This window comes from Armigeres subalbatus, chromosome 2, assembly GCF_024139115.2.
Source record: "Armigeres subalbatus isolate Guangzhou_Male chromosome 2, GZ_Asu_2, whole genome shotgun sequence".
Classification (NCBI taxonomy): Eukaryota; Metazoa; Arthropoda; class Insecta; order Diptera; family Culicidae; genus Armigeres; species Armigeres subalbatus.
The window spans coordinates 219,055,227-219,080,064 of NC_085140.1; the positions used below are offsets into that span (position 1 = coordinate 219,055,227).

Here is a 24,838-nt window from a genome sequence, read left to right on the forward strand (position 1 = left end):
ATTGGAAGCATCCTTTTACGCTTCTCGGAAGCCTCCTTCCAAGCAGCTCGAAGCCTCCTTTAAAGAGGTTTGGAAGCCTCCCATCAATAGGTTCGGAATTCTTCTTTCAAGATTCTCATAGGCGTCCTTCCAAGATGCTCAGAAGCCTCCTTTTAAGTAACTCTTAAGCCGCCTTTCAAGAGGCTCGGACGCTTCCCTTCAAGAGGCTCGGAAAGCTGCTTTAAAACCATCTTTCAAAATGCTCAGAAGCTTCCCTTCAAAAGGTGCGGAATTCTTCTTTCAAGGGGCTTGGAAGCGTACTTTCAAGAGGCTCTGGACCCACATTTCAAGATGCTCAGAAACCTCCCTTAAAGAGGCTTGAAAGCCTCCCTTCAAGAGGTTCGGAAACTTCTCTACTAGTGGCTCGAAAGCCTCGTCAACCTCATATCGAGTCTCGAAGCTTCCCTTCGAGAGGCTCGAAATTATTTTTTCAAGCGGCTGGGAAGCTTCCCTTCAAGAGGCTCGGATTTTTTTTATTCAAGGGGCTTGGAAGCGTGCTTTCAAAAGGCTCAGCAGCCTCCTTTCAAGTAGCTCAAAAGCTGCCTTTCAAGAGGCTCTGAATCCTCCTTTCAATATGATCGGAAGCCTGCCTTCGAGTTCAAGAGGCTTGGAAGCCTCTCTTCAAGAGGCTTCTTTTCAAAAGGCGCGATAGCCTACTTTCAAAAAGCTCGGAAGGCTTCTTTCAAGGGGATCGGAAGGCTGCTTTCAAGCGGCTCGGAAGCCTTCTTTCCAGAGGCTTGGAAGCCTCCCTTCAAGAGGTTCGGAATACTTCTTTCAAGAGGCTTGGAAGCATACTTTCAAGAGGCTCAGCAGCCTTATTTTAAGTGGCTCGAAAGCTGCCTTTCAAGAGGTTCGAAGCCTTCTTTCAAAGACTTACAAGCCTCCTTTCAAGAGGCTCGAAGCCTTCTTTTAAGAGGCTCGGTACCAAATGTCCTGTAGATGCATTAAGGCTCGGTACCAAATGTCCTGTAGATGCATTAAACTTCGATATTTGATGCGCCGTTGTGGAATAATTGGATGTCCAAAGTGATATGGGGAATTTTTGAAAAATTGAGATTTTGAGTATATTTGTGTTCTGGGGGTTCCCAGACGGAAGCTTTCCTTGAATACGCTTGGAATTCTTCTTTCTAGAGGCAAAAAGGCGCTTGGTGCGGTTTCGCTGAACCCTGACCATATCTCCCGTATCTTTAGGGCAATTTTGTATATATCTTAGCTACGCTGGTTTTTATTTACAGTAAAAAAAGGTGGTGCCCCAATTCATGCAAAAGTTCAAATGGGTACCTCTCAAGAAAAATGTTGAGAACCGCTATTCTATCTGATCGCAGATAAGGCCATTTCCAAATGTAATCTTGTATCTGATTTTGGCATTCAAAATTCTCTCTCTCTCCAATACTCTTGCGGTCAGATCTCCTGCAGTATCGCTATTTTCTTATAATTTGAGATAGCTCTTCTCTTGTTTTGACATAAACTACGTCTAAGGGGAAGACTCGGTGTAAAATGAAAATTTCAAAATTGAGGACCGTCACGAAATCATGTAAGATTTGTAACATTAATAGGTCCTTTATCTTTCAATGGATTTAAAAGATTTGTATATCAATCGAATCGCAAACTCTCCACCAATTTACCAGTAGTATTGATTATCAACGCTAAACTATTGAAAATTTTAGTTCTTTCATGCATCATGCATCCTCTATACAGCGCAGTGGGTTCCAATCCTTGGTAATTGCCTACTTTTAGTGTATTATCAATTATCGAACGAGGATGAATGAAAGGGGTGGTGGGAGGTGCTGCTAAAGCTGGGAAGTAGTGTCAGTGGGATGGATCCTTCTCTTCTATATAGAGAGGAATGATTGGTTCAGTGTATGTACTATATTTGGTTTTACGTGGTTTACGTCTTGTATACATCCCCAAGATTTTTATTGTTTGTTGCTCTACCTACAACTCTTTCACTTTCATCTTCCGGATTTCCAATATATCTCCTTCCCAATCATCAATCGTTTGTTTTTTGTTATTGGTCGAAAATCTATTGATTCTGATAGCAACGCGTTTTCAGCCGCAATTTTCAGAGTTCTCCAACCCATTGTCGGCATAACACGATTTTGCTTTCTTCTAATTAATTGTTAATTATTTAATTATTTCTTTTAACTGTCTAAGACGAGTTTAGTACTTTCCATTTAGTTCCACTACGTTTTGTTATCTATACAGATACGTATTTCGGCCTCAACTGTGAGACCGTCTTCAATGTTTCGTACTTGTATCTGTATAGATAACAAAACTTAATGGAATTAAATGGACAGTACTAAACTCGTCTTAGACAGTTGAAGACATTCCACTAAAAGAGCTTAAATATTTTTTCTATTTCTTTTAGTTATGCTGGTCTTCATTGTGTAGTTATAAAAGGGTACTCCAAAAGCGCTGGTTATCAACCGGGAGTTAAATTCCAAGATTCAAGGTAATATCTATCCTTCAATTTAGTACGACAAATAATAATCTCTCTTACTTAGTCATCCGAAAAATTCGAGATTCCGAAATTCGTGGAACGCCGTATACGTTGCAGGTGCATGGCGGTTCGTCCAGTGTAACTGGGGTGCTCGCCATTTGGTAAACGCAAAGGAAGCACCGAAGAGTGGGAAGGGTAAAAACGATAGTCTACGGTACGAATACGACGACCATTACTTCCTAACAGACCCCCGAGAGTTCATCTACGAGTTCTTCCCACTGCAAGAGGAATGGCAGCTGCTGAAGCGGCCAATCACGTTGAATGATTTCGAGAATCTTCCTTTCGTGCGATCACTCTTCTTCCGATACGGACTTCACTTCGCTGATGAAGGATACGGTGCTGTAGTGTTTACGGATGACACGGGTAATATTTTCCGTCAGCTTAAGTTACGACGAATAAAAACTAATGTTTTTTTTTATTCCTAGGCGCAGCAACAGTCAGAATAGCTATGCCATCAGACATGCAAGGGTGTTTGATATTCCATTATAACCTTAAGTTCTACGACAGCGAAGATGATTCTTACGACGGAGTCTCGCTGAAACGCTTTGTCATGCAATCTGTAATAAGTAACATAGTGGCATTCCGAGTGCATGCGCCCTGCTCCGGTGCATTTTTGTTGGACATCTTTGCAAATGCAGTCACACCTCAAGAGTACCTGACTGGTGAACCAATGAAGTTCAAGAGTGTGTGCAAGTTCAAGGTTATGTGTCTATTGACTAACGGTTCCTTCGAACAATAGTGCCAACTACTTTCCTATTATTTCAGATTTGCTGCGAGGAGCTACAGACTGTAATGGTTCCACTTCCCGACTGTGCCAGCGGAGAATGGGGACCAACTAAGGCAACTAGATTATTCGGACTCATACCAATTACGCATCAGGTAATCAACTCAACTAATTTTTATATGAACATTCTAACATTTTCTTGCTTCAAGGAACCATTAATTTTCGCTGGCCGAGGGATTGAACTGCAGTTTCGGATGTCTCGTCCGCTAACGGACTTTATGGCAACCCTACATAAAAACGGTATTGAAGAGAAGAAACTTTCGAAATACGTTCAACACAACGTTGTAGGTGACACCATCACTTTTAATATTAGGTGAGTTTGGAGAGAATCAGCATAAAAAAAAACTATTAATATGTATACCTAATCTTGCATTTAAATGAGTACATAATTAAGAGAAAATCCGTAAATTTTCCACAGTTGAAAGGGAGATATATTTTGTTGGAAAGCTGTAGACATGAGAATTCCAGCGATTATCGAAGACAATTTTAGTTTGAGAAGTTATGTGTAATAATTTTTGGAAGAATCCCAGATGAATTCACAAAGGATGTCCCAGTAGTATTACCAGAGGATTTGTTTAAAAAGTTTCCAAACTTCCTGGTGAATTTCCGAAGGAATTCTTTCAATGAAGATTGCGACTTGTTCCAAAGTTTTAATTCTAGAAATTTTGGATTGAAGGTCTTAACATCTAAGGATGAATCTAGAAGGACAAGAAAATATGTATAGGTTTCAAAATTGGCTTAGATATAACGATTTGGAATTAGAAGAATATGGCTGCTAATTTGAAGCACACGTTTCCTTTCAAAGGCGTAGATGAACCAATACACTTTCTTACTTTAGATCTGCTTTGATCTATAGATGCTTCTTAAGAACGAGTAGTCTAACGATACTTTTATTTTCCAGCTTTCCACAAGAGGGTCAGTATGGCTTAGACATCTACACGCGAGAAGTCGGTTCGCTGAATAACAACAATAACAACAACTCTACAAACGAGAAGCACCTGCTCACACATTGCTGCAAATATCTTATAAATTCATCGAAGAGAAACTAACAGCTGCTTATGGAAAAATGGATTCTATCCATCCCTTCCTCTTGTCCAGATATACCTACCGTTATGTGCGTTGTATCACTTTGTTATTTTTTGTAAATATAGTTGATAGATGTTCGCTTTGAGATGAATCTATTTTAATATAAAGTTTAGTGAAAACTATATTTATTTTTACGATGAATTGCTAGATAACAAATAAAACAAATGTACATAAATTACAAGACAAATGGAACTTTCTCTACAAGAAAAAACTTTACATCGATTGACTCACCGTTGCAAATCATCTATTAGGGTCTCATCTAGAGCTGTTATTTGGCATTCTATGTTTTTAAAATCTTGAAGCTCACCTGTGAGAGCAACTTTCAATGATTCTTTCCTTTCTACAAATTCGGACCATTTTTTTCGGCCTGCCTCTACTTGTGATACCGCTCGCTAAAAAAAATAATCCGGTAAATAATTCGCAAAAAGCGCTTACTCAATGTTAAAACTTTACCTCTAGTTGTTGCTTATGGAATTGAATCTGCTTTTCATACATTTTTATCTGCCATTTCAATTTATTGATAACAAGAGGTCGCACTTGTTCCTCCGCACTCTTTCCGGTCGGACGCCTGAAATGGAACAAGATTTCACATAGTAAAGACATACAGCTGGAGGCCCTAAACTACAACAACATCAAAAAATTCTAAATAACTATTGATAGAACAGAAAAAGCAGAAAAATTATTTCTTTTTTAAATGACTTAGGCTCTAATTTACCTCTCAATTCCTCAACACAGGATTAACCTCAAATAACCATCTAAAAAATACTCTAGAATCTTTAACACTTTTAGGACCAAATTTTTGTTTTCACTGCCAAAAACACTTTCTTAAATCAAATTTAGAATTTTTAGAATTTTGTTTTTCAATAGGTATTAGAAAAATATTTTAAGCTCTAAAGAATGTATTCAGTTGTCAACCTTTTTTCGCAATCATCGGTCCTGTTTACTTCAATTCTCTTGCATCTATTCGTAGCCTGTGGAAAATGTGCGGTGCAAGAAAGAATACCCTAATAGTGGATTTCAGTGTTCTTCCTACTCGCCCTGATGCTAGGAAAGTTCAAGATCTTTTGAATAATGAACTAAAAATCCAATATTCGGAAGTCAAAAGCATACAGTTGCACAACTCCCGCAACTGTGTGTTTATTGAAATGGAGAACAAAGATGTCGCATCTCGCTACCAGTTGGAACACAACTGGAAGAGGATGATGGTATGTGCAGAAAAAGAATTCCGCATACCTGTTTATGTGGACTGTGAGGCAGTTACCGTTCGGGTACATGACCTCCCTCCATCAATGAGTGATTCCTCCATAGCAGATTATATGCTTAAATTTGGAGAGGTGATTTCTATAAGAAACGAAACGTGGAAGCACTATTTTCCCGGTATCGCGAACGGTGTACGAGTTCTAAGGTGCCCGTCAGAGTAAACGCGACGTGCGATGCGACGCGACGCGACAGTGCAATTTGACAGCCTGTTGATAATGATTGTTATTCTTTTACATGAGTCGCGTCGCGTCGCGTCGCTCGTCGCGTTTACTCTGGCTTCGCCCTAAGGATGAACTTGTTGCGTCATATACCGTCTTTCATCACTAAACACAACGAAACATCGATGGTAACCCTAGCAGCACACATGTTCCATATAGGTTACTGCAGCTCATATGTGACCAGATTTAGTCACTATCAAGTTTCTGCAACCATTTTTGTCTGACTTGTGCTGCTCGGGAACATACCCTACACAGCCCAAATTTTGCCGTCAATGCGCAAAACCAGCCCATCCAGGGGAAAAATGTCACCAAACAACCATACCATCATGCCAAGATGAAACAGTAACACCAACAGCTCCGCTTCCAACCGACGAGTTATTTAGTCAAGCTGACTTTCCGCCAATTGACAAGGAAAAAATGACGTCTTCTGTACCCATACGATCCACTGCTGAAGAACGTAAACAACACAACGATAGCGACTGGACAGACATTGAGGACAATGCATCAAACACATCATTCGATTTCAATGAAGTGACAAATAAACGACGGCGATCAAGGCAAAAAGACAGTGAAATAAAAGAGAATGTTCTGACCAGTGTTCCCAGAATGCAGGCCCGGAAAAAATTATCGGCACTTCGTCGAAAAAACGTTACCGTAGAAAAATTATTGTTTAAAAAGTTATTATTGTAAAAATAATATCCAAGATAGTGGCTCTGTAAAGCTGAATTCGACGAGTGAGCCTTTAAATAAATGAATTACACAACAAAAAGAATGTATTCAACCGTCTAAGATGAGTTAAGTACTCTCCATTTAATTCCACCAATTATTTTCGATATCTTTGCAGATACGTATTTCGACCACAACTGTGTGGTCGTCTTCAGTGTCTCGTACTTGATTCGACTCGAAGACATACAGTCGATGTAGTGGTATGGCTATAGTGATCGCATCCCAATGCCATTTTTGTTAATGTTATAGGTTCGAATCCCGTTGGGGTTATATTTTTTTTGTAATTGCTTACCGAAGTGAGTGAGGCAAAAAGTGATGAAACGAAAATAGAAATTCACCAAGTAGGCACGGTTTTCGCTTATTTTCTGGGTTCGCTGTAGAGAGAAGAGGAGTGAGAGAAAGATGTTTTTTCACTACAAACTCCGAAAATAGATTCTCCTCCAACCCGAAAATCGCATAATTTCGTCTCATCGAAACGAAAAGTACGAACCCTAGAATTGAGTGTTCAAACATTGACGACAAACAGCTCAGAGAAAATAAAATAGATGTTAGAGCAATATAATCCACCTAATCAAATCATAAAACATCGACATGATTTACAAATAATACTTAGGAAACGATCAAAACTTAAATTTCGGTAGTTTTGAAAAAAAAAGTTGATAATTATTTCAGACATTACAAGAAAAAAAATAGTTCATAAATTTGGTAATAAATATTATTTTTTTTTTATGGCCCACCACTTCCCCCACACCAAAAAACTCGCACAGAGAGCTTCCTGGAAATGGACGCATCTAATATTTTAAACAAACAAAAAAGACTAACAAATAATACAAATTAATTAAAATGCTAAGGTATGTGTGATGAGCAATTACAGCAATAAGTTTATCAGGGTGTACCCAGTGGAATTAAATTCCTTTTAAGGGATCCCTATTAGAGTAGCAAAAAATAATAAAAATAAGCCGATATAGTGTAAAACAAATTTAAATAAAAGAGTGTATTTTCATATTTATGACTGGCAAGTTATAATAAGAAATCATTTATTTTTGATTTGAAATATAATTTTAATTTGGTTTTGAATAAGAGACGACTATTTATGTTTTTCAAAAATTCTGGTAGTAAATTATATGAAGATGGACCGTAGAAAGAGATACGCATTTGACCCAGACAAGTTGATGCTCTCGAACGTAATAAATTATTTGCGGATCGAGTATTATGCCCGTGATTCATAGTAGTAAGCGTGATATTGTAGTGCATATTTTGATCTTTTAGCATGTCATACACAAATAAACAAGTATGTAACTTGCATAATCCGCGAAGTGGAAGGATACTATGATAACCGTTTGTATATAGTTGACTGGTGGGATATAATTGCGGCAGTTGAATTATAATTTTTAGGCATCTATTCTGTAGGACTTGTAGTTTTCTTATATTGGACTTGCTAGCAGGTGCCGTGACCAGGATACGAACCTGGGTTACTACGGTTATTGATTTGATCGATAGTTCAATTTCCCGATTGGTATCATTATTTCCCGCATTTTTTCCGTTTATTCCCGGTCGAGTCCAATTTCCGACTTTTCCCGCTTTTCTCGGTTTTTCCGACTGTATGGACACCCTGCACCATAGTTTCAACCATATTGACTCAAAGGGTTATAAAGAGTTCTAAAATATTCCTTCACACAGTATATGTTACGTTACATAGAAACAGTTTTTATTGAAAACATATTTTTGTCCATCCATTTGTATGAGAATTCTACATGGATAGTAGTAGAATGAAGGTTTAAATGATTTTGAAAATCTAGACAATTTAGGTAAGTATTACAAGTATTAATTTGAGCACTCTGAAGGATCATCAAAAGCAGCATGGACAATGCAGATATCTTAAGAATCTAAAGCAATTAAATAACCTAGAGGGTTTTGAAAATGTGGGAACATCAAGGATTTATTTAATTTAGGGAATCAAAAATATCAAAAATGAGATTTTCCACGACTGGAGGTGAAATTGGGGTTAGGGACAAAAGGTCGAAAGACAAAAGGTCGAAAGGACAAAAGGTCGAAAGGACAAAAGGTCGAAAGACAAAACGTCGAAAGACAAAAGGTCGAAGGGACAAATGGTCGAAAAGGACAAAAGGTCGAATGGGACAAAAGGTCGAAAGGGACAAAATGTCGAATGGGACAAAAGGCCGAAAGAAATAAAAGATCAATAAGATCAAAAGGCACAAAAGTTCGAAAAAGACAAGAAACTGAAACGAGGAGATTCAATCCCACACCAGAGTTGCCTTACACAATTTGCAAAACACTGCTTTTTTATTTTTTAACAATTTTTAATAATTAAATAAAACTCATTCAATGAGTACAGATGGATGTTTGAGTTTTCAAAATGTAACTTCGTTCTCTCACAATGGCGCACGCCGCACATTAAATACACCGGCATGTATTAAGGTTCCCCCAAACACTCGCAACGAGACAATCTTGACGCGATTCTATTGCCTGGCGACTGCGATTCTGTAGCCGTTGGTGCGTGGCTGCGGCGTGCACTATTTAGACAGATTGAAGTGACATTTATAAAATCTAGATCTCCATCTATTATTTGCACTCATTCAATTATTTTATGTGTTATTGTTAAAAATAGTGGAAAATAAAAAAGCAATTTTTTTTTGCCAACTGTATAGAACAATTATGTCTCGCGCAATACAAGTTTTATTCATTTCTTAAATTAGCTATCTTTTTTATCTCTAACAGAACTATCTAGATATTCATAATATTGGTTTATAGTAATTACTCCTTCTTTGAAAATTGCTCATTCTTCAGCTTTGATTGATGAGATGAGTGTGTTACAGTTCCTAGTACCGACCCCTTTTTCGTAGTACCGGTATTACGGTACTGTGAGAGATCGAGTACCGGTAGTACCAGGAAAGTACCGGTACTGGAGTATTTTTATCGATGTTGGAATTTGAACTATACTTTACTACTGTGCATCAATGAAACATACAAAATCTATTTCAGAACAAAAGCTTCTTCCTGACATCAGTTTGTGTCCAACAATTTATCAATTAGGTAATTTTCAGTATTTCCTTCACCGTTCTTGAATATCTTCATTTTTATTGGAGTTAAGTTATACGTCTATCAAAGATCAGTACAGTAAACTCTCCCTTACTCGATATTTATTTATTTATTTATTTATTATTATACATCAACAGGCTTGTTGCTGTCCCAATGATGTTATGGATGAAATACAATATAATACAATATTCATAAAAAAACAAACAGATAGTCAAGTCATGGCAACACACATTAATGTAGCTAATAAGCTTGGTCATTAAAAAAAAACAATAAAATTTACGCCGGAGAACCTCTCGGGACAAATGGAAATCAAACACTTGGGAAACTTAATTGAATATCCGCTATATTGATTGAAGCTCCTTCCTGACCGTAATTTGTTCGATGGTGTCTTGGCCTCAACATTACATAGTTACGAAGAGCTCTCGGACGGGCGTTCAGGTTGATAAGCTCAAGAAGAACCTTTGAATCAACCCTGCCTTGTACGACGTCAGCAATGGTCAATGCTCTGGTGACGTTCCTTCTAACTTGCAAAGTGTCAAGGTTGATCAGGCGACAGCGGCTCTCGTAGCTTGGTAACTGGAAAGGGTCACTCCAGGGCAGCCTTCGAAGTGCGAACCGAAGAAAACGACGCTGAACGGATTCCAATCGTTCCACACCATTGTTGTAGTATGGGCTCCAAACGGCTGAACAATACTCTAGAGTGGGGCGCACTAAAGAGCAATATAGCGATTTCAAGCAATATGTGCCAGAGAAAGTTTTAGCGATTCGAAACACAACTGCGAGAGCTCTTGAAGCCTTATCGACGACGTATGCGATGTGCTGCTTGTAAGTCAGTTGTGAATCCAGGATTACCCCGAGATCCTTCACGTGATTCACGCGCTCGATTGTCGTTCTTCTCAATTCATAGTTATACATGATCGGCTCTTTCTTTCGAGAAAAAGTAATAACGGAGCACTTTGCCGGGTTGATCACCATTCGATTCAATGAACACCAATTTGCGACGGTGTCGAGTTGGCGTTGCAGGTCTACGCAATCTACATATGAGCGGATCTTCAGATAAATTTTGAGGTCGTCTGCATAGGACAACCGTGGGCCTTCGATAACAGAATTCACATCGTTGAAATAGAGCAGAAAGATCAATGGTCCCAGGTGACTGCCCTGCGGAATGCCAGAGGTGGCACTAAACATAGGTGAATAACAGTCTTCTAAAGTAACCGTTAGTTTCCGATCCGTAAGATAGGAACGGAACCAGCTAAGAAGATTGCCGTTGATTCCAATTCTCTCGAGCTTAGCGATTGCAATCTCATGGTTCACCTTATCGAAAGCAGCAGATAGATCCGTGTAAATAACATCCGTTTGAGCTCGTTCTAGTAAGCTGTCGGTAACATACGAAGTTAGGGCAGCGTAGATTTGTCGTGGTGGATCGACCGACAATGAACCCATGTTGATCATCGCCCAGGTACTGCTTACAATGGAATAGCATTGGATCCATGACAACCAACTCAAATAATTTTGAAACATCGCTCAATGAAGTAACGCCCCGGTAGTTATTGACGTCACGCTTGCTGCCTTTTTTGTAGAGTGGAAACATTTGCGCCTTTTTCCAGCATGACAGGAACAAACCGGTTGACAGAGAAAGCTGGAAAATACATCGAAGTGGAGAAAGCAGGGAAACGATGTGTTTCTTGAGTAATGAGGACGGAATCCCATCGGGGCCTGGATGGAATGAGGATTTCAGTCTGGTTGCGGCATTGGGAATCGTCGTGTCTGAAACATCCACGCTGCTTAGCGTCTGATTTGTGACCGGAACATTCTCTGCGGCAAGTGAGATGTGATCGGCAGGGAGCTCTTCATTTGAGAAAACGCTGGCAAACTTAGCAGAGAATAGGCTACAGATATCTTGTTGCGTCGAGGCCGATACGTCGTCCAATACCATAGATGAAGGCAATCCTTTCTCCTTTCGTTGCTTATTAACGTAATTCCAAAAGGATTTTGGATGTGATCGGAGCCTAGATTGAATTCCCTGCTCGTATCGGTGATAAGAGGTCTCACTCAAGCGTTTGTATTCGTAGTTCAGCCTTCGTTCACTGAAGGGACTATCGAGTTAGGGAGGTATCGAGATAGAGAACACATTTATATTTATCTTTGAAAATATCAAGCACTTTTCATAAAATGTAGAAATATGGGTAAGAGTCAATTGATAGAATGCCATTTTTTCCCAGTTCGGTTTGGTTTATTGGGCTATAGGCTGTAAGCCCGTTACCCTGCTTAAATATTATACACAAAATTAATGTTACACATACAGTTGTCCTCTTAAATATAATCTTATACTTATACTATACTACTTATACTTATACTTATTACGAATCACTTCTGTTGTCATAGTTGTGGAAATAACATCCTGTAGTCTGTTGAAATCATTCATGAACCTACTAGTTGGCTCATGCTGCGTGTAGTTTCTCGATCTGAATGGAGGATCAAAGACTCTCCGACGACGAACAGTAACCGGACTAGTGTTGAAGTGAAGCCGAATGCCGTTTGGCCGATAAGTTAAAATTGATTTCCTTATTAAGTGAAGTGAGGAGTGAGCTGTTCGAAATTAATAGTAAAAAGTGAGAATTGAGAAGTGAGAAATGAAATGTTCGGAATCAGCACGTCTCACTTCTCCCTTTTTACCTATCACTTCTTATTTTCACTTCTCATTTTGCAGCTCTTTCTTCACAATTTTTTCACTTCTATTTTCTCAAAGAAAACAGGAAGGAAGGAGAAGGAATGATGAGAAGCAATAAAGATTAAGTTAAAAAAACAATTTTCACCTCACTTTTCACTTCTCACTGCTTAATCCTCTTACTTCTCAGTTCTTACTTTTCATTTCTCACTACACACTTTGTACATCTCATTTCTCACCATTCACTTCGCACTTCTTGCTCCTCACTTTTAACTTCTCATTTCACATTTCTCACTTCTCAATTTTATATTCTCACTTTTCACCTCTCACTTCTCGAACTTTTCACTTCTAACTTCTGACCTCTTATTTTTCACTTCTTAATTCTTACTTCTCACTTCACACTTCTTTCTTCTCACTTCTCACTTTTTACAATTTTCTTTTCACTTTTACTTTTTATCTCTTTTATCTCTTTTATCTCTTTATCTCACTTATTTCTCACTTCTCACTGCGAATTCGTGAATTTTCACTTCTTACTTCTCGCTTTTTATTTTTCACTTCTCATTTTTCACTTTCCACTTCTCACTTAACAGATCTCACTTCTAACTTCTCATTTTTCACTTCTCTATTCTAACTTCTCACTTCTCACTTCTCCCTTTTCACTTCTCGCTTTTCACTTTGCACTTATCACTTTTCACTATTCACTTCCTATTTCCTTTTATGAGATGTGCGAAATGTCTCATTTTTCATTTCTCGCTGCAGATTGCATACAATTCCTACTACTCATTACTCACAATATAAGTTTTTAAAATTTTCGACTAAATGGCATTCAGCCAAATGGCCGATATCGTATATATTGTGCATGTGAACTGATTCTGACAACATCGAGTTAGCGAGGTGAAAATGCTTTGGGAAATTACTTCGAGTTAGAGAATATCGAGTAAGGGAGGTATCGACTTACGGAGGTAACGCAGTATGCAAAATTCAAGGGACTTTGAATTTCATCGAGTAAGAGAAAATATCGAGTTACAGAACATCGATCGAGTTAGAGAGAGTTCACTGTATATTCCCAGTTCAGAAAGCTTGAGTAAAAATTTACATTATCAAATTGTGCTTATCATATTAATCAGTGTGAAACAAATCTAAAACTCTGCTATTAACTAAGTTGTGTTCGCCTTCGTTCGTATAATGAACCCTTCTTGCTTCTTAGTACCGGTTCTCATTGGTATTCAGCACCGATATTTCCGGTACTGTAAATTGACGGTATTATCAGAATTTTCAGTACCGTTACTATCCGTACCACAACCCTATACATAATACACTCGGACAAAGGCGCCACCAACAGCATTTCCACGTGGTCAGATTGTGAAATATTTCTCATTTCAAAAATATAAAATTTCATACTGGATATTGTAAGAAGGTAGGAGCAAAATCTCTTTTGAAACGATTTGATATGCTTTGAAATTGGGGTATCCCGGATTGGCCCAAGAAATATCTGGTAACTTTAGGCTACACACATACACACTTTTGGAGTGAAATTATAGCCTTCTGGTAAAACTTTGTTGTACGAGAAAGGCAAAAGGAAGATAATCTATTTTGTCATTAAGGCTCAAGACAAATTGGGCAACGAGAAGAGCTTTCTGAATGATTAAACACCAGCGGTGTGTCGTCTCTTTGCGTCCTTCGAAGAATTGTGATTGTGATACGTCAACACCGAGAAATACCACCACAAACACTCATTCAAAAAATACGGATTTATGTTTCCCCTTTAATTTCCGAGGGTCTTTGTAAAAAGATCTCCGAAAATCTAGAAAAAAAAACCTAGATTAATCCACCTAGCGGCGATGGAGCCTCTCTCGTGTGTTATAAAAATAGTATTAAAGTATTTTGATCATAACTTTTGAGCCCACAGTCCAATCCGGCCAATTTTCAATAGGAAACAATAGGACAGGATTATGCGTCGAATGCAACTTGTTGTAGGAACCTTATGTATGACGGGGTTCTGAAGCTAAAGTTCCCTGCTGGTGTTAAGATAGTCGGCTTCGCTGATCACGTTACCTTGGATGTCTACGGGGAGTCAATTTCCGAGGTAGAAATTACCGCAGCACACGGTGGAGGATTGGATGAGCGCTAGAGGCCTGGAGCTCGCCCAGAATAAGACGGATGTGGTTATCGTCAGTTCAACATGCAGTGATTCATGGGTTTAGGGCCGTTTGGCCGAATGCCGTTTGGCCGAATAGTTGAAATACATTGTCTTATTAAGTGTGTGAAGGGAGAAGTGAGTAGTGAGAAGCAAGAAGTTAGAAAAAAGAAATGAGTAGTGCGAAGTTGTTGGTAAGAATTGAGATGTGATGGTGCAATACGATAGCAAGATCATCTCTGAATGAAAAATAAACAAAACAAGGAGGAAGAAGCAAGAATCAAGGGAGTCGAAGGAAAAGGAAGAAGAAGGAAAAGGAAGAAGAAAGAAAAGGAAGAAGAAGGAAAAGGAAGAAGGAAAATGTAGAAGAAGGAAAGTGACGAAGAAGGAAAATGAAAAAAAAGAAAAGGAAGGAAAAGGAAACGAAGAAGAAAGAAAAGAAAGAAGAAGGAAAAGGATGAAGAAGGAAATGGAAGAAGAAGGGAAAGGAAGAGTGAGGATAAGGAAGAAGAAAGAAAATGAAGAAGGGATAAGGAAGAAGGAAGAAAAAAGAAGGAAGAAGGACGAAGGAAGCAGGAAGAATTAAGAATGAAGAAAAAAGGAAGAAGGATGATGAAAAAAAGGAAAAAGTAAGAAGAAAGAAGGAAGAAGAAAGAAGGAAGAAAGAAGCGGGAAGTAGGAAGATGGAAAGAGGAAGAAGGAAGAAGAAAGAAAGAAGAAGGAAGAAGGGAGAAGGAAGAGGAAGAAGGACGAAGTAAAAAGGAAGATGAAAAAAGAAATAAGGACAAAAGAAAGAAGTTCTCTCTTCTCAGTTCACTTTTCTCTTACCACTTTTTACTTCTCACTTCCTACTTCTCATTAGGCTGAAGGCCATTTGGCCGAATGGCCTTTCAGCCGAATGAGAAGTGGAGAGTGAGTAGTGCGAAGAGAGGAAGAAGTAGAACGGGAGAAGGAAGAAGGAAGGAGAAAGAAGAAAAAAAGAAGGATGAAGAGGGAATGAGGAAGAAAGAAGTAGAAGAAGGAATATAGAAGCAAGAAGAAGCATGAAGAAAGAAAGAAGCAAGAATAAAGAAAGAAGTAGAAACAAGGATAAAGAGAGAAGGAAGAAGAGATGAAGAAAAAAGAAGGTAGGGAAAAGGAAGAATAAAGAACGAAGAGGAAGAAGGAAGGAGGAAGAAAGAAAAAAGAAGAATGAAGGAAGAAAGAAGAATTAAGAGGAAGAAAAAAGAAGGAATAAGGGAAAAAGAAAGGAAGAAATAAGAAAGAAAAAATAAGGAAGAAGGGACAAGGCAGAAATAACACAGAAGAAGGTAGAGCGAAGAAAAAAAGAAGAAAGGAAAAATGAAGATAGAATCAACGAGAAGGCAAGAGCAAGAAGAGAAAAGGAAGAAAAGGTAAGGTCAAGGAAAAACTTATTATTTTTCACTTTTTGCTTCTTTCTACTCATTCGGCCTTATAACCCTTCGGCCTAATGACTATTCTTCTACTTGGGTGGCTTAGTGGGTCAGCCTACACGAAAGAAATAAACTACCCAATAGTGAGTTTAATTCACCCAACCTCGAACATCCGTACGGGAAGCCAAAATTGAGTAAGTATGGTCGAAGTAGTTTGCCTTATTACTCCCATGTTAAAAAAGTACCCAACGGAAAATTTATTTACCCAAATGTAAGTTTAATTCACTCAATCTCGACCTCAGGTAATAAAACTCAAAATTGGCTTCCCGTATTGAACTGGCGTCGTTGGATTGTTTGGCTCTTTTGTTTTTGACAACAAAAGAAAGAGTGGATGAAAGAGAAGAGAAAAAATAACTCAAAAGTAAGTTTAAAAATACTCAAACTTGGGTACTTTTTTTCTTCCGTGTACTGTCCACCCCACTCCCTGAGTGATAATTTCAGGTGTATGTTTGCAGATTTGCCCTCAGCCCTCTATAAAAATAAATTTAAAAACCCTGATTAAAACCCTGATAAAAAACTGGAATTGAGCCGGGACTACTCAAATGGCTTGAATCCTACTTAACTGATCGCCAATTGATTATAAAATTTAACAACAATAGATCAAAACCCATTCAAGCCACTTTCGGTGTCCCCCAGGGCTCTCATTTGGGGCCTCTATTATTCATAATATATGTAAACGACATTTCCTTCATTCTTGACAAACTTGACTAACACTTTATAATCTATGCAGATGACATGAAGCTCTTTTTGGAAATAGGGAATAAAAATGACCTCAACATAGTCCAGAACGAAATATGCACATTCTACGAATGGTGCAATAAAGGCCTATTGCAACTGAATGTAAAAAAATGTAACCTTATATCATTCAGCAGAAAAAGAACAGCATCAAATCTCTCAATTACATTAGGAAACCAGGTTGTAGAGAAATGCGATAGAGTTAGGGATTTAGGAATTATCTTGGACTCCAAACTAACGTTCATCGACCATTACAACACCATTATTCATAAAGAAAATAATATGATGGTTTTTATAAAACGTTTCTGCTATAACTTTCATGACCCACACACAATCAAAACATTATATATTGCTTATGTAGGGCCGGTACTGGAATATTGCAGCATTGTATGGTCTTCATTTTCAACAACACACAAAGAAAGATTAGAATCAGTACAATTCCTAATATTTACTCTTCGTAAATTAGGTTGGGCAATATTTCAACTTCCATCATATGAGGCACGCTGCAAGCTTATAAACACTCAAACTTTGAATAAGCGTCGTGAAATTGCAATGGTTTTTTTTGTTAACGATATAGTTTCACAGCGTATTGATTCAACAAATATTTATTGAACATAAATTTCTGCATACCATCGCGACAACTGCGCCATCGACATATATTTTCAACTAATCACTGTCGCACAAACTATATGCCAAATTCGCTCAATCAGATGATGGTCATCTATAATCAAAACTGCGAAACTATTGACTTTACAATGTCTCGGCAGAACCTAAAAAATATTTCATCACAATTCGAAACCTACACATCTAAAATTACATTAAATCGCAAAATTGAAAACTACTTAACCAAACTATTTTTTTATACACTATAATACCGTATTTATAGCATTAAGAAAATAAAGAAAAACATGTATATTGTATATGTACTAGTCTACGCCGGTTGACGAAATAAATAAATAAATAAATAATTCACCTAGCGGTGATGATGCCTTTCTCGTGCATTATAAAAATAGTATTTTGGCCATTTCTAAATAGGAAACAATGGGAGAGTTTCAGTTCTCCGTCGAATGCGACTTGTTGCGAGTAAATCGGTTAAGGATAAGTGCCTGAAAAATGAGTCACACTTTTTTTGGGTGGGTGCGCACAGACATACATACACATAAACAAAGACATCACCTCAATTCGTCGAGCTGTCGATCGGTATATAACACTATGGGTCTCCGGGCCTTCTAAAAAAGGATTTATGCGGTACTAGTCGACCCGGCAGACGTTGTCCTGCATAGTAGGCGTAAATGCGCGTTGTGAACTGCCCATATGAAATTTCCATACGAATCTTAATTTTGGTTTTTCACGATTTACTCAACCTAACTCGTGATTTTCTTATTAGGAAATATCATATAAACCCGTCGGAAACGATAACGAACATATTTGCCGAAGGAATGAAGAAAATCCATCCAGCCGTTTTCGAGTTATGCGGATACGAACACAGACCATTTCATTTTTATATATAAGATAAAAGAAAGTTAATTTTGCACAAACTGTATGGTGATTCATACCATTTTGGTCGCTTGGAATTTATGGAAATAAATTTGGAAACTAGGATTTGTTTTTCCACTTACCCCAGTGAAATGGAAAGCTCAAGTTACTTTGGCCTTCAATTGTGATAAATAGTTACATATAATCAAAATCACAACGGTTATTGCTCTGAGCATCCTTGTTGAATAATTTCATTGGCTTAACGGAATAGGTCTCCAACGAATTCTTGTAGTAGCTAGTAGAGGGCTGGTTTTGCCTCAGTTGTCAAGTGAGTCGATTGGTATAATATAAAAATATGGGTCTCTGGGCCTCATAACATTAGTGTATGAGAAATGCAAAAAAGTAGTGTGATATACTGGACTTACCACTTCCTCTCCGAATTGTTCCTTGGATCAGCCTTCAATAAATCCAAGATGGACAAATGCTCTTCGGTGCCGGTAGAATCCCAGATGCTATTGAAATAGAACAATATATTCTCCAGCAATCCTGCTTTGAAAACTTCGAAGGAACGATGCTTTGGGGCGATCTTACGATACTCTTCAAAATGCGTGGAACTACAAAGTAGAGAAAGAAATACCTAATAATCTTCTGACACACTGTTGAATTCAATAAAGTTTATAAACTACCTAAGGATAAACACGTTAGAAAATGCTGGAAAGCCTCACAACGAATTATTTTTATATACGATTAAACAGCCGAAAATAGTTATCATTCCCCATTATTTATCAAACAACAAGTATAATATAAAGTATTTGTTACGACAGGACTTTTACTTAATGTACCTAATTGAACTTACTTTACACTTTCCACCAATTCATTATACTTCTGCAAAAACTGTTGTTTGTACTTGCTGGATTCGGATTCTTTAGCCACGGCCATTTCTGCCCAATGCAATTTTTGTTTAGAATGTTTGCAATATCTTCTAAAAAATCTAAAAAATATACGAAATCGTTGAATATTATTCAAAAATACGTACTGATGCAAAGGACGCACCGGTGAATAATGATGATTGATGACTATTTTCATCAACAAAACATGGGGTCTGTTCACCAAAAGCGCCACTTTCGAGACATATCTCGCGTAACATTTGAAAAGGGCCTACAGCCAAAACATAAACAATGGGAAAATGCCGTTCGAAAAAATGCATCACAATTTCTATTTCTATTTCCCAGGTTTATGATATTATAAGCAGCAAAACCTCCTAAAAGCACATAATCAACACTATCTATCCATCCATAACCTTAATTGCATCGAAAACATGCAAAAATGTGTAGAAATCGTTAAAATACAATTTTAAGTCTATTTTCATTTTATTCTCCGGAATAGGCCTTCTTGATAATACTAATGACACACTGGTGGTACAAGTACCATGGTACAAGAATCTTGAAATGGGTACCATACCAATTATTGTCTTTATTAAAGATAGTCTTGGAATAATTTTCTTGTTCTCTTGTACCATGGTATACCACAGGTGTGTCCTTAAGGCTCCGTCAGACGTTGCAAGCAAATCACTCGTGCGAGTGAATGATTTCTGAGAGCACTCGCAATAGTCTGCTGGCAAAGCTATGTTTTGCAATAGATGGCGCCACTCAAAAAGAAGTAAAGAAAAAAATCCTCCTTACAATCTGATATCATTCTTCAGTAATATTTCATTTACATCCATGGCATAATGGTAAAAAAAAAATAATCCAAATAGGATGCGAAATGCATTGTTTTCATTCCATACAACTCCACCTAAAAATTTAAATTAATCTTGATTCTTACAAATGTTCCTGAGTATACTTTCAAATTTCCATGAGCCACCGTCAGAAAAAAATTTTGTCAATCCAGGAGTAGTGGGAAAAAAAATTGACAGTTACATGTTTTGTTTTTGTTTGTGATTATTATCATTCCTGCAAAATTTTCCAGTCCGAGAGAATGAACCGGCTCTCGAAAAAAACAGTGCTTCGTTCTAACCAGAAATTGCTTCCTGCATGTGAAGCCAAGCCATCAAAAACCAATTCCAGTGCCAGAAAATACACAGGTGAGTTTTGCTTCAAAATACAACAATGCTTTAGTTTCATGGAGATGGCTTTCAAGGAAAGGAAAACCGAGATGGCACACAGCATTTTGTACAGAATGTGGAAAGCGGCAAACGAAAATCTAATAAAAACTCGAAAGTTTCGACTAAAGTAAAAAGGAGGCCCAGCCCAAATGCCAAATACCAAAAGAAACTACTTCAAGTGGAACCATACAAGCACTCCGACAGCTTGCAGGAGAAAAGGGCGTTCCATTGTCGGGGAATAAGGAGCAGTTGAAGCAAAGGTAAGTGTCTGCATTCTAAATGTTAGGCCATAGCCAAGACGAATCTTATTTCATTTCAGATTGCAGTGGTATGACACGTATAACTTGAATTCATCGATTATTGAACCCGTAGAAGCAGTGAAGCCGCTAGACGACTCTGGATTTATCGAAGACTTGGCGTTTTTCGCGTGCGATGAAGTTCTCCAGCAATCGTTGGGATGGCTTAGTGTCGTGGAAATTTTTTCATATTTTCAACAACGATCTGCCCGTCAAGGATATCGCAATGGGAAGCTGCTGCAACAAGCCGGATTCTTAAGGAATGTTTGCTACGCGAAGGTGTGCATTTGTGCAAAAAAGGCTTTCTTATTTTTAACTTTTCATAGGTTTAGTTTAATTGATAACTGATGAAAAATTATACTGCTGTTATAAGCATAACTGTCTCATGTACATGGGAACCCCAGTAAACATGGGACAAATATTCGTATACTAGCAGTATAAGAAGACGATTTATTTGGGCAGCACTTATTCCCGTTTTCATGTTTTAATTTGTCTCTTTTCAATTGAACTATTTAATCTCTAGTATATGGTTAGTATCTTTACCTAGTAGCAATGCAATTATGTAATACCAGTAATACCACCTAAAGAAATACTACTGGTATTTATGTCAAGGTACAAACAGTACTATTAGTATGTCATCTGGAATGCCATGGCACAATTATGTACTAGGGTTTATAGGCATGGTACAACAAGTGTGTTTTTAGTATTAAAAAAACTGGATATAGGGAATGCTGTCCAAGCATATCTTATTCATACAAAGAGCTAATCATGAGTTGTGGCTTACAGCAATGAACTGAGTGGTGGTGACAGGTTGCTCATAATTATAAGGGCGTATTGAATTTTAATATTAATGTTCATGTTTCAGTGAAGCATTTATAGAGGTAGTCATAAGAATCATAAAGAAAACAGTTATTTTCAAATATTTTCAACCCATTTGTTTTTCTCGTATTTTGGCTTCATACAAATATGAACACTTTTTAAAATTATATATGAACACTTTTGAATGTATTCCAAAATGCCATCCAATTTTTTGGTTCGTTCTGCTAGATAAGGTGGAAGGAAATGCACCCAAATACGAACACAGATGCTCTCGTGCCTTTTTATATTGGCTATTATTTCAAAACATTTCAGGTCAACGATGAAATATATCAAATAAGATGTTATTGCTCTGCTGCCATGCATAAAAACCGATTATATCAAGTAAAATTAGAACATAATGGATTCAATATAACGAAAGCTACTTGTGAATGCCCTGCTGGAAAGGGAAATTCAGCTGCATGCAAACATATCGGTGCACTTCTTAATGCTTTACAAGACTTTTCAAAGAATGGTAAGCAAAACAGTATACTGTACAAGGAATTAACCGATTCAATGCGATTTGACTAAAACCATACTATGAGCTAAACTTTCTTAAGTAAAGTTAATTTTTATTTCAACACGCGTCGCAGCTTTTGTGACACAAGTACGCGTACATTGTAAAGTTGTTTAGGACATCGATGCATTCCAGATAAGAATTAGAATAGTTTTATTGTCTTTATTTGAGAGGTGTTCAGTCCTAGGCAGGAAAAATTAGAATGGTTAGGCATATATCCATTTTACGGTATTAGCGTATATGCGATAACTGAAAAGGCTAAAATTATTTCGAGATCTATAGGATTTAGAAAGATGTCTCTTTCTCCTCACTTATGTGTGTAGTCAAAACAGTTAAAATTGCCAATTTAGTTTGAAATTCAATCGTTTGTGGAGCTAGCGTATATGATATTATCAGGTATGAACCTCAAAAAATCCATACATGAAAAGTGTTTGTATTCAACAGAGTTGATGGGATAATCTATACATTTATGATGGGAGCTAATTAAATTTGAAATTCTTTAAAAAGTTAAGTCAGATATCTCCGAAGTGGCAATATGTAGGATTTAGAAAATTGTCGTCTTCGGGGGGTAAGACATTGGGGCTGTCCATATACCACGTGGACTGTTTAGGGGGAAGGGGTGTGGCGAATGTCCACGGTTTATACAAATCTTTGAAAATTTGTATGAGAAATTGTCTACGCTGGGGGAGGGGGGTATCTAAAACAGATCAAAAACTGTCCACGTGGTATATGGACAGCCCCTTATGATAACGGCTAGATCAGTTTAGAAAATATCAGCTTGGTGACACTAGTACATAAGGAATGACTGTTCAGGTTCAGATTTCTAAGAATCTGTGAGATTAAGGAGTTTCTTTCACAAAGTTATTCAGGTAATAATGATTATAAAGGCCCGTTTGGTTTGTAATTCAACAGATTGGCGGTGCTAGAGCGTAATGCATCACACTGGGCTGGGCTGGACATTTCAAAATTTGTATGATATTTAGAGCTATTACAACTCAAAAGCATGGTGGTTACCTCATAGTTATTCATGTAGAACCTTTAAATTTAAACTTAAGGAAGACATTTTAGGGAAATTATTAGGACATTTCAATTTTTATTTTTCCTGCTCAATATGGTCATAAAGTTATTATTCGGTAATCCGAGTCGAATCGATTGAATAGGTGACCCATGTAATTCGGCTTTCTTCATTACATTTGACAAAGATATAATTTGAACACGTAAATTACTCCAAAACTCTTTTGAGAGAATCAAATATTGTATATATTAATTATTATTTTTCTTAGGAACGATTTTACAAAGTGTTACTTGCACAGATGTTTTGCAAAAATGGCATCGTCCACCGAAAAATGCGGATAAATCATCTTCTTATAAACCAATCAAAGAGTTATATCCAGATCGATACAAAAACAAATTCAAATTGAACGATGTTTCGTCTAAAGATATTACCGATTATTTTTTAAAATCAACGTTGAACGCTGGATTGCACATGGCTGTCCATCGCCGTCGGAATGTGGTATGCATGGACAACTACTATGAAGAACATTCCTACGCTTTTCATCAAAATAGAGGACAACCAGCTGCACAAAGTGATCCTGGATCAGAGCACGAATCCGAAGATGAGATTTTATGTTAGATAAGACGTAAAAGTAGATGTATAATTGAAACTAGCAGGCTGTAAATGAAATGAGATTGGTTTTTATTGTACTTGTTTATATTGTATTTGTTTATTCGCACAAAAGTAATGTAATGTAATTTTACCGAAAAATTGTTTTTTAAACTGTCAAATGTTCTTCCAAACACGATTTATCTTTGTCATTATTTATTTTACAAATCGGACGTCTTATATTGGTCAGCTTGAATAGAATTTTAATTATCATATCCATGACGGGAAAAAGGGAATTTTTCACTTTTTGTTTAAGAATTCTATATGTTTTGGCATACCCAATCACTCTTTCAACATCTATGCGACGTGAGGCAATGACACGAGTTTTAGCAACATCTTGCTCTGTCAGTTGAGATCCTTGCTTTCGGGGTGGCTTGTTCAAAATTATTCCTTTTGCTGAGAGCGCATCAGTTTGTTCAAACCCTCTGTCTGCCAGAATATAGTCCCCTGCCGACAGTAGATCTAGTATTCCAGAGGTTTCAACAATTCGGTTATCCGAAACACAGCCACCGTAGATATCGCTTACAAAAAGTACGACTCCTTGTTCGTCAATCGCAACAAGTGCTTTGAAAGTATTTGTATTTTTATATTTGGAAAAAGTTGCTTGTTGGAGATCTGGTGCTGTTGGTTTTTCAATTCCTATTTCTGTACAGTCCAAAATTGCAACATATTCTCCATCCTTACGTGACCCAAGATTCCAAAAATCAATAGATTCTAGGCGATTGTGTAGCAGCTTGGTCCAGGAAATGAATATATCTTTCGCGGTTCCTTCCCTTATTTTGAAGAATATGGCAATCATTGTGTATTCCCAATTGTGCCGGTATTTTATTAGGGTCAATAGCAATTGTTCCTTTAGCGGGATGCTATAGTATGGCCAGTCCGTTTGGCGAAAATACACAAATTGTAAATCACATCGAACTGCCTTTTACTCAGTCCACATAAGTATGTCAATTTTTTCTCAGTGAGGCCATCAACTGCCAAAATTCCTCCTAGGCGCAATAGATTCTCGTTGATTTCCGGCGATTCGTCGATCATTGTGTCAATCCTATAAAAAGTGTGTTTTATATTAAAAATAACATATAATATAAATTGTAAAAAATCTGCAATGCTTAAAACCTATGTCTCTGATCACCTGCTTAAAAAATAAACACCTTCATGGTTGTTAGAGGTCTTACATACATAATTGCTTCCATGTGTCCAAAAATATTCATGATGGAGTACTGGGGTAACCTGCAGTAAACGGATAAATGTCCGCTTTTG

At 37.5% G+C, this 24,838-nt stretch overlaps 2 protein-coding genes and 1 pseudogene across 6 annotated transcripts in view; 1 reads left to right on the forward strand and 2 right to left on the reverse strand.

Moving 5' to 3' along the window:
* LOC134211680 (hillarin) overlaps nucleotides 1–4,596 on the forward strand; it is a 77,003-nt gene extending 72,407 nt beyond the window's left edge. For all 5 annotated transcript variants that reach the window (XM_062688801.1, XM_062688804.1, XM_062688806.1 and 2 more), the window contains exons 7-12: nucleotides 2,408–2,491; nucleotides 2,544–2,902; nucleotides 2,965–3,239; nucleotides 3,305–3,418; nucleotides 3,473–3,636; nucleotides 4,225–4,596. In XM_062688801.1, coding sequence (XP_062544785.1) covers nucleotides 2,408–2,491; nucleotides 2,544–2,902; nucleotides 2,965–3,239; nucleotides 3,305–3,418; nucleotides 3,473–3,636; nucleotides 4,225–4,372 — 1,144 coding nt within the window. In that variant the 3' untranslated portion in view covers nucleotides 4,373–4,596. The remainder of the gene's footprint in view (nucleotides 1–2,407; nucleotides 2,492–2,543; nucleotides 2,903–2,964; nucleotides 3,240–3,304; nucleotides 3,419–3,472; nucleotides 3,637–4,224) is intronic.
* A 31-nt stretch (nucleotides 4,597–4,627) lies between these two features.
* Nucleotides 4,628–19,200, reverse strand: LOC134211685 (uncharacterized). The gene is made up of 4 exons (XM_062688813.1): nucleotides 19,000–19,200; nucleotides 18,569–18,757; nucleotides 4,863–4,977; nucleotides 4,628–4,801 (listed from the first exon to the last, which is right to left on the reverse strand). The coding sequence occupies exons 1-4, from the start codon at nucleotides 19,080–19,082 to the stop codon at nucleotides 4,637–4,639; spliced, it is 552 nt and encodes a 183-aa protein (XP_062544797.1). The 5' UTR covers nucleotides 19,083–19,200; the 3' UTR covers nucleotides 4,628–4,636.
* Nucleotides 19,201–23,687: 4,487 nt separating this feature from the next.
* LOC134209553 (uncharacterized) lies at nucleotides 23,688–24,613 on the reverse strand (annotated as a pseudogene).
* Between the last annotated feature and the right edge of the window lie 225 nt (nucleotides 24,614–24,838).